At 43.0% G+C, this 9,187-nt stretch overlaps 1 protein-coding gene across 1 annotated transcript in view; it reads right to left on the bottom strand.

Annotated features, from left to right (window-relative positions):
* LOC104272140 (ALK tyrosine kinase receptor-like) overlaps positions 1-9,187 on the bottom strand; it is a gene marked incomplete at its 5' end in the record, with an annotated part of 20,857 nt that continues 11,670 nt past the window's right edge. The window contains 6 exons of the mRNA XM_009867051.1: positions 1-777; positions 1,479-1,569; positions 1,923-2,057; positions 3,489-3,590; positions 4,222-4,314; positions 6,896-6,993. Of these exons, the coding sequence (XP_009865353.1) occupies positions 1-777; positions 1,479-1,569; positions 1,923-2,057; positions 3,489-3,590; positions 4,222-4,314; positions 6,896-6,993 (1,296 nt within the window). The remainder of the gene's footprint in view (positions 778-1,478; positions 1,570-1,922; positions 2,058-3,488; positions 3,591-4,221; positions 4,315-6,895; positions 6,994-9,187) is intronic.

The raw sequence follows: 9,187 nt of genomic DNA, 5'->3' as shown, positions 1-9,187 counted from the left end.
TTACACTGGAGTAACACTCAAGTCATCTGACAGTGACAGACCAGAGTCCCTCTCTCTGGATGTTTTCTCTGTTTTATAAAAAGGCTTTTCCTCTCTGTGCAGGCTGGAGCTCCTTAGCACTGCTGCTCTGACCTCTGCCAAAGCAGATGGCTGGTGGTCAGTGCTATAGCACAGGTCATCATAAGCATAATTTACATTGCCACAGGGGAAAGTCTGGAGTTTCACCAGTTCAATCCCACTGATATCCAGGTGAGGGCAGTTGCTTCGACTTGGAGATGCTGGAGATGCCCGAGAGCTAGGAGAGGAACTGCAATTCCCATCAAAGCCCGAATCTTCCCGCTCTGGAGTGGCTTTGAGCTTGGAGCTGGGGCTGAAGTGACAGATGTTCTCTAGCACCCACGATCCATAGGTTGGGTTCCAAAGATTTTTTGTTTTGTTTTTAAGTCTGTGGGTTGGTGGATTGCTGAGCTCCAGCTTCTGATTGGAGGTCTGCTGGAACCAGGACCCACTGTTGAAGTCGCTGAGGCATGGCAGGCTGGGGCCTCGAGCAGTCCGGTTGCTCAGGTTCTCCACCAGCAGCTCTTGTGGACGTTGTACAAGTTTGTGCCCAGCATGGTGGGAGTCCCGTGTTTTAGGTGTTGTCTGAGGTGTGAGACAAGGGCTTACCAACAGGGGCACTATCCCGCTGGAAATGTTTGGGCGCATGACTGTACTCCCTTCATCCTCTGGCGTGGGGCTGCACTCCATGGGCAGCTCGGTGTTGATCACATCAGGGTCCTGAAAAACAGAGACAAGGATCTGCTACACCCCGAAGTACCTTCAGGGTGACTGCCACACCTGCATTTGAAGAGAAACAGCTATGAGAGCGAGAAAGCTTTTGGCAGAGGCTGACATCAGGTTTGGGCAATGTTCCCGCGCGTTGCGCGAGGTGCTGTGTGCCATCGCTGTTAGGACTTGGGGCAGAGGTTGTGCTTTATCAAAGTCAGTGGCTAAGCTGGGGGTCACAAGTGTGTAATTTCTCCCACAGGAGGTTGGATCCAGGCCTGCAGCTGTAAAATGCTACCAGATGGTGACCTCACTGCGCCATCTCATTCCCCCCCTTCCACTCCATACCAACCAAAATGCGGCTTTCAAGCAACATTAGGCAAGGTCAGAATATGGACCTTGAAAGAGATTCTAAATACCTTTCCAGCACGAAATGAAGGACGCTTTGCTAATGAACAACCATAGAGTTGAAAAGGTCTTCTTGCACAGGAACAGTATAATCTCATTTTGGTTGAGCTGAAGATGGGAGAGCGAGGATGGGTACCGGAAAACCCATATGAAAGGAGCAGTTGAGCCACCAGCAACACCACAATCGGGAAAATATTTAGATCAGTCTGTCAGGACTCTTCATTTGTTTTGGGCACTAAAGCTGATGTCTTTGGATAGCTGGCCTTCCTTGGAGTATCATCCACCTGGATACCCAAGACCCGTACCTGTGTGCAATACTTGATCCTTTCCAAGATGGTGGAGAAGTTTGGCCGATACTCTGGGCTGTGTTGCCAGCACTGTGTCATGATCCGGTACCTTAAAATCAGTTAAAAAAAAATAATAATAAAAAAGAAGTATTGATCAAGAAAGGTAATTATGTAAAATGTGTTTCAGTATGAAGTGATCATGGGTCCAGGGGAACTGCCCTCAATACGTGGCCCAAAGGAGGAGAGCAGAAGTAGATGGGTCATTTCTGCATCCTTGGATTCTAAACTTGGGGGGTGGGCACTACTTAATGCAAATCCTGTAGTACTCTAGGCTGTGTGCAAGAGGCAGTGGCTCAAGAGACTTTCAGTAATATCCACCTGAGGCTGGGGGCTCTCACCTTTGGCTAATCTGTTTGATACCCACAGTCCCTTGTCACTTGTAGGAGTTAAGGAAATACTTACACTGGTCCTGGACAGTTTTTTGGTGGATCCATTCTTCCTCCACTGGTGACAAATTCCAGCACTTCTTGATTGGTTTTGCAAGGGTAGGGCATGTAGCCTAGAGAGAAAATCTCCCAAAGCAGCACACCAAATGACCTGTGTCAGAAACCAGCCAACAATACCAATTGAGTTTCATTTGCGTTCCACAAACCTGGCACGAAGCTGTGTAGGTAACACCACAGCAACAACCTTTTGAAGCTGTAGGCCAACCATAGTAATGTGCAATTAGTGTGATTATGAGTCAACTTTGATACAAAAAAAGCCCCCAATCAAATAAAACCTTTGCTCAAGCTCCAACACTAGCTTTTCAGAAGTTTCAAATGACTTGAATAACTCTGAAGTTGATCTTTCTGCTGCGCTTGTTTTTTTTCTAGAGCAGGAAATGCCAGAGCAGCCTTTGCTATGTAGAGTCTACCTGAAAATAACTGTTAGGCCTGGCAAGGAGATTCCTACCTTACCTGGGAAGACTTGAGATATTTGAATCAGTGTTTAGGAACATGACGCTTGAGAATAAAATCAAGTAAGAGCCATCCAGTGAAACGGAATGGCAGCAGCATTTATTTTTTGCCATGATATGGTTGCTCTCCCTTTTGACAGTCACTAAAAATAATGTATGATTTAGATCCAGGGGAGTCAAGAGGGTTCTGCCAGGACTTCAGCAGGGTTACAATTTTAAGAGTCACTGTTTGCTGCAAAGGTGGAAGAAAAAACTTCCATCATGTTACTTATAATAGCCTTTTACAGGAACTGTGGCACTTTCCTTCAAAATGCTTAGCACTGGCTGCTCACAGTTAGGGGCTGATAAGCAATTCCTTGTCTTCCGGCATCACTCACAACCAGGAAACTGGGTCAGTGTGGCATTTAAGGGAATGTCTCAGCACAGTATATTGAAGAATCCACTGTAGGGAGGCATTCTTAAGCAACTGGAAAGCTTCCATTCCCCAGCACCTGTGCGTGGATGTGCTACTGCTGAGGGGATGCTTATTTTAAAGAAATATCAAGTTACATGAGGAATCTGTATATAAATATTGTTTCCTCAGCAACCAGCAAGGACTACTGATTAAATATGCTGTCATTTTATATATAACAGGAGAAAAAATGACACAAGAGAGTAATCCTGTGTGGTAGAGAGAGTAATTTACAAGACATATCAGCAGGCGTCGTCACTGATAGAGTGACAGGTATTGAGGGTTGAGGAAAGTGTTTTATGGTATTTGTTGGGATTTTTAATGGAGATTTCTTGAGAATCTAAACTGCTTTCTCTTTTCACTTCTTGATTGCCTTTATACGATACTCTACATTTATGTGCAGCGATTTATTACCTCCATTTACATTAGATTTTTAAATTCTTATTCAGAATTCTTTAGCTACGCTTCTACTGAATGCAGAGGGAAGACTTCTAGTAATTTTTTTTTGGAAATTCTGACAACTTTTAAGGTTCATGCTGAGCAGATCTCTTTTTCTTGAGCAGTACATTTCTTGACCCTTTTCACTGAGTAGCAGAAGTGATTAAAAGACATTTGTTACCAGGTATCAGTCTTGGAGGTGAAAATGCCCTCTAGAAAAGCTTCTGGTGGCATCCACTTGACAGGAAGCATGGCTCGTCCTCCCTTGCGGTAGTAACTTGCTCTAGGAAAGATGAAATGCACAAAGAATGTCACACAGCCTGGAAGGGTGCAGATATATTAAAGATCTTACCACCACAGCAACAGCAGCCGGGGACTGCATGTGGCAATGGGTGCCAGGTGAGAAAAAGGTAAAGTCGTCAACACATACAGTGCATCAAAGCAGTATTTTATACCCTCTTTGCAACTTATACCCTATTTGCAACTGAGATGGAAACTGAGGATGTTGTAGGTGCGCAGCTGAAGACATCAAATTTGCCAATGCTTTGCACGGGGTGCTGTGGCAGCAAGTTTTCTTGACATCATAAACTGAGAATTATGGTTGGGGTTTCTTTTAAATTTAAGATTATTTATCATCAAGTAGCTATCAAATTTTCCCATGCTTGCTTTAATGTCCACATGTGTTCGCAGCGTGCCTTGAAGCCCCATCTGGAATAAACACAGTTGAAGTGTATTGACTAGTAGGCATAGATGTGTTAATTTACAGTCTGTTAACTCCAGCTAGTTAACTGGTAATCAAATTCAGACACATAATGGATGGTTCCACTGCTTCAGGTTCCACAAGACTGTTCAAACTGGTCAACATGATACAGATTACTGAGTTACTCACAGGACTGAAATGCCCTTTCACTTACCTGTAAATATCCCTGGCCATCCCAAAGTCACCGATCTTGGCTATACGTCCCGCTCCAGTGCACGTCAAAAGGCAATTCCTTGCAGCTATATCTCTTTAAAATAGTAAGAAAAACCTATTAATTCTAATTCTCAACTCTTAAGCAGCTAAAGGAATAAAGAAAGAATATTTGACCCAGTCCCACAAAAAATTAAAAAATAGAAATTAAAAATAAGAAATAATGCCAGCTACGCTATCATTTTTATTAACCGCAATTCTTAAAACTTCATTTACATTATATTTTCTACCCAGTGTTTTCCAAGCATTCTCCACTCCCAGCTCCCTTTCACTAAGGCAGAAAACAAGGTCAGTGTCAGAACATGGACAGATCCAACCTCTTTTGCTTCAACCTTATTACAACAGATCTCTTTCTTGCTCTATTTCTTTTAAAGAGTGGCATCTCAGCAGTGTCTCCACCAGTTCCAGATGTGGTATTACTGGGTAGTCTTAAGTAAACTGCTTGAAAAGTCAATGTAAGACCAGATTCAGTAAATGGTTGCTTTGGTGCTTCTGGATATGCCCCGTGGAAGCAAAGAAAGCTACATATGGGAGCAGCCGTTCGCTGGGTGCAGGTTCAGCTTGTGACAAATGGCAGCGATGACTGCATGGCCAAGACAGAAGGATTTGTGCTCATTTTAAATACACATTCTGCAAAGGAACTCATTAAAAATCATAGCACTGTGGGGGTCCTGTTGACTGCCAAGAAAAACGAGCTCCTTGAACAACTCATATGTTTCTTCCCACTGCCAGCCTTGAAAAATCCCTCAGGATTTAGAAATCAAGCTCAACTTTCTCTTCCGTCATCATCTGTGACACCTAGGTGACAAGACCTGCCCGAGGTGACATCCCCACAACCCCACTACACTACCTTTACCCCCTAGGAAACCTGTTATCTGTAATGGTAACGTTCTTCCCTTCCCGACCCACTTCAAGTAACAGTGACGTCACTGACAAATACTAATACAGAACCTGAACAAAATTCCTTCTACACTCGTTTCCTGAACTGTGGCTAAACAAAAAATGAGTCCATTCCCAGTTTGCTTATACCAGAGACCTAACAGTGCAAAAACCGACCCAGAGAGCTTTTTTACAAGTGATATGCTGCTGTTAAAAGAGTCAAGCACTAGTTGCTTCCATTTCTCTCCTGAAATAAGGGATTGGTCTTGAGCAATAACAGCTGGCCTGTCGATTTGTTGACATAAATGTCACAAGGTTTATGTGATGACTGTTGGGCTCTAACATGTGACAAGAAAGCTGGAGAACATCTACCTGACAGGAGAAATGAAAATTAATTTTATGTAGGACGTCTAGAGAAAATTTCTGTTGAGTTTCTGTTGGACTTCTTGCAGCACAAGCAAAAATTGGTCCTTATCATAAATTCAGTATACCAGAGTGAGTGGATGTTAATGAAAGACATTACTAGTACAGTAAGGATTTAAAAAAACCTAATGTTGTAGCAATTAACTCTGAAGTTTCCAATTAGAACACTGATCCTGTCATGTACTCATTAAGACATCCAAGAGCCACACTCTTGTTGCACCCTCTTACTGTTCTTTTTTAACGGCAGGAATCTCCAATCTTTGTTTTTCAAAGGGACTTACTTATTGTTCCAATAAAAAGGAGACTGAAAACTTTCTCAGATGCTCTAATCATAAATCTGTAACATATCCCATAGCTCCACCTCATGGCTTTTTGATCCGATTGCTGCCTGCCACTTGTCTCCCTCAGCCTCTCCAGTCTCTCCCCACTCTTGCCCAACTCTGCCTCTGCGCAATGTCATGTGTACGTACACGTGCTTGTGCGTGTGGGTGAATCAGTTGTCTACTTGCATAACTCCCGGGTTAGTTAGAGCTTGTGTGACCTTCTTGTGTGCAGGCCTCTCCCTTTCTTTACACAGAAGGGCTCAAGTCAGCACGGAGCTCGTACTGAGGAAGGAATTCAGCTGCGCGCTGTGCCTGGGAACATTGTGAGCTGAATCAGAAGCAAAGGAGTCCAATATCCAACTGAGAATTTTAAAAGGTTACCTATAATAACCTTTACGTCTTCTGTAGCACTTTATTCTTATTTGAAGCCTGCCATAACAACAATTTTTTGCTTTACAAAAGAGGAAAATGATATGAACAGACAAATATGGGCTCCCTGAGATCACACACCAGATCAGCTGCTGAGCAGGGAAGGAGTTGTGCGTTTACCTCCTGTTATCCCTGTTCCACTCTTCTCTAAACAATGGCTCAAATATGATGGGGTGTCGTGCTGACGGGATAGGGAAAACGTTAAGACAAGATAGGGAGATTAGAAAAGGGAGAGATGATACTTTATCGCCTTATTGGCTAAGGCAGACTGACACTACCATCTAGTGGACTGCAGGGCTAATCTCAAATGTGTCTCTGCAGTAAGCACACTTGAAAACCGTCGCTGGAAACCAAGATTCCTTTCTTCTGGACAGTGCAAAGAGCAGTGCAGAGTCTAACTCCTCCCCAAAACCAGTGAGACCCGCCCAGACATCTAAGCACCTATATGGGTAGAGAAAAATCTGTCTCCCCCCTGGAGATTAGCTCTGTCTAATCCGCTGAAAACAGAACCTGTGTGAGGTTCATGCGTGTTGAGATACATCAGAAGGGACTGTTTCTCCTCACCTGTGGATGAAATGATTCTCTTCCAGGTATTTACAGCCGCAGGCAATATCCCTCGCTATGTTCAGCAGGTCCTGCATTGTCAGCGTGGATGGTTGATTCTGCAAAAGGACACACAGAGAATGGTAAGGGAAGAAGAGTGGAGTAGAAGCATACAGTTCAAGCAGGGGATAGATAATCAGAGAGGGGCAGAAGAAGGGAGACATATATACAGGGTGGAGGAAGGGTTAAATGAGTTAGGAGCAACAAGGAACATAATCAGATCAAAGTAAGAGTTAGGAAATGAGTAAACTTACAGAAGATTTCTCCTGAGCACAGTGCATAAGTGCAAGCTGGCAAAAGATTTATAGCTTGGCCTAAACAACCTGTTAAAAGGGGTGGGAAAGAACTATTCCCTACTGGTGCTGGACTTTGAGAAATCAAAAGACAAGTGGGTTTAAAACAGAAATGGCAGAGAAAAAACCCAACCACTTTTAAAGAGCGAGTTAATAAGTTATCAACAGAAATTAGCACATGAACTCAGAGAGAGAGAGAGCAAAGATGCACAAGTGCACATCTCTGCCCCAGCAGTCAGCATTCATCAACTTATCCACTCCTGTCGAAGGACAGAGATTACCCTCAGGAGGTGTTTGCAAAAAGAGATGCTTTACCACAGGACTCCGTGACTGGTCCTAGCCCTTCACCATCTGCACTTCCCTAACTAAGAACAATAAAGACGTCTTTCTCTAGAAGCCCTGCTTATTTTCATCCCATCTTTTATTTCCCCATAGGGGATTTTCCTTGGTGTTTCTCCAGGAACTTCTGTATCGCTCTCGGGAAGGGTGGGGAGAAATTACTACACTGCTGATCAAAAGCCCGAGAGATATCAAATAAATTGTTCTTTTTAAGGCTGCTTTTGTTTCTGGATGCTGTTATCACTGTAATTTCTCATGCTCAAACCACATAACATAGACTACAGCCATTGAGTACTATTTTTATTGGCTAGGCAAATTATTGTACAAAGCTCTTGTACGTCTGCCAGGGAGAATTATTATAGCTATAAAGTAGGTATTTCTGGAGAGGAAATGAAGAGCAAGGAGGAGAAACAGAACCACAGACTTGCAGGCCTTATCTCTGCTCTGGGATCCCTCTGACACAAAGCTGTGACAGACATGCATTTTTTCTGCAGCCATGGAAACTTGTCATGAAATACATTAATGACGAGGCTAGTTCTGTTTTCAGAAAAGGTGTACAGGGACTTTTTTTTATGAGTACTAAGGGGACTTCAACTATTTTATTTGCTGTCTGCTAGCGTAGCAGCTAACATAGCAGCAAGTCTGTTTTCACATGGTATTTAAAAAACAACTGGTTTTTTACATTACAACAACACATAATATTTAAATAAGACTATTTATTATTCTCTGCTGCCCACAGACTTTACCTACTCACAGGAATTGTACCACTTTCACTATAAGTGCCAAAACCAAAGACATACGAGCTCCTCCATCTGCTTGCTGTTGTACCACTGTAAGTGCATTTAATTGGTATATTTACTCTTGTATGAGGAAGAGATTAAGCTCAGTCTTTCAACAACAGGTTAACACCAGCAGAGAAGTACACACACATGAAGCTGTATCGCCAAACTGTGTGTGTGTGGGAGAAGCTGTGCAACTGCATCATGTGGTGTTGGAGGACATGAGGCACTGGTCAGCCTCCTCCTGCCCCTGTAGGCAGCCAGTAGCACAAGCACCTCAATACAACCAGAAAAAATGTAGAATCAGACCTAATTGTTCTCTTTTTTTGAGTCTCCAGTCAAGCAGAGGTATATACTTATTTAACAGAGGTGCCCAGGTTCCTGCCATTAAGAAGTGGGAACATGTTACCTGAAATCAGCTATTCATTATAAGAAAATTGAAACTAATTAATTCCAAATATTCTCTGCATTTAGTTGGCATCAATATAGGATTTGAAATCAGAGATAATTTGCAAAAACCCTCGTGATAGCTTTTTACAAAGGTGCTTTTAAAAAAACCCACCCAAATATTTGACTTGATAATTTAATTTGCATTGATTTTAAATCATTGTCACAGTGCCCCATGCAGGCTCAGCTCTTCAACTAGTATAAATTTGTGCATCTCCATATGGTGCTGATGCACACCTGCTGAGGACCTAGTGCTACAAATTCCCATTACAGCATACCAGTGTTACAATTTCAGCTCAGTGCACAGAAAACAAGCCACACATTGAGGAAAGAAACCCCCTCAATGTGTAATCCAGTCAACAGAGAACTCTGGAATGGCAGGGGAGGATTTTAAT

The sequence above is a fragment of the Apaloderma vittatum genome, unplaced genomic scaffold (genome assembly GCF_000703405.1).
Source record: "Apaloderma vittatum isolate BGI_N311 unplaced genomic scaffold, ASM70340v1 scaffold9183, whole genome shotgun sequence".
Lineage (NCBI taxonomy): Eukaryota > Metazoa > Chordata > Aves > Trogoniformes > Trogonidae > Apaloderma > Apaloderma vittatum.
Note: the sequence above shows the minus strand (reverse complement) of the source record. Positions and strands in the feature narration are given on the sequence as shown.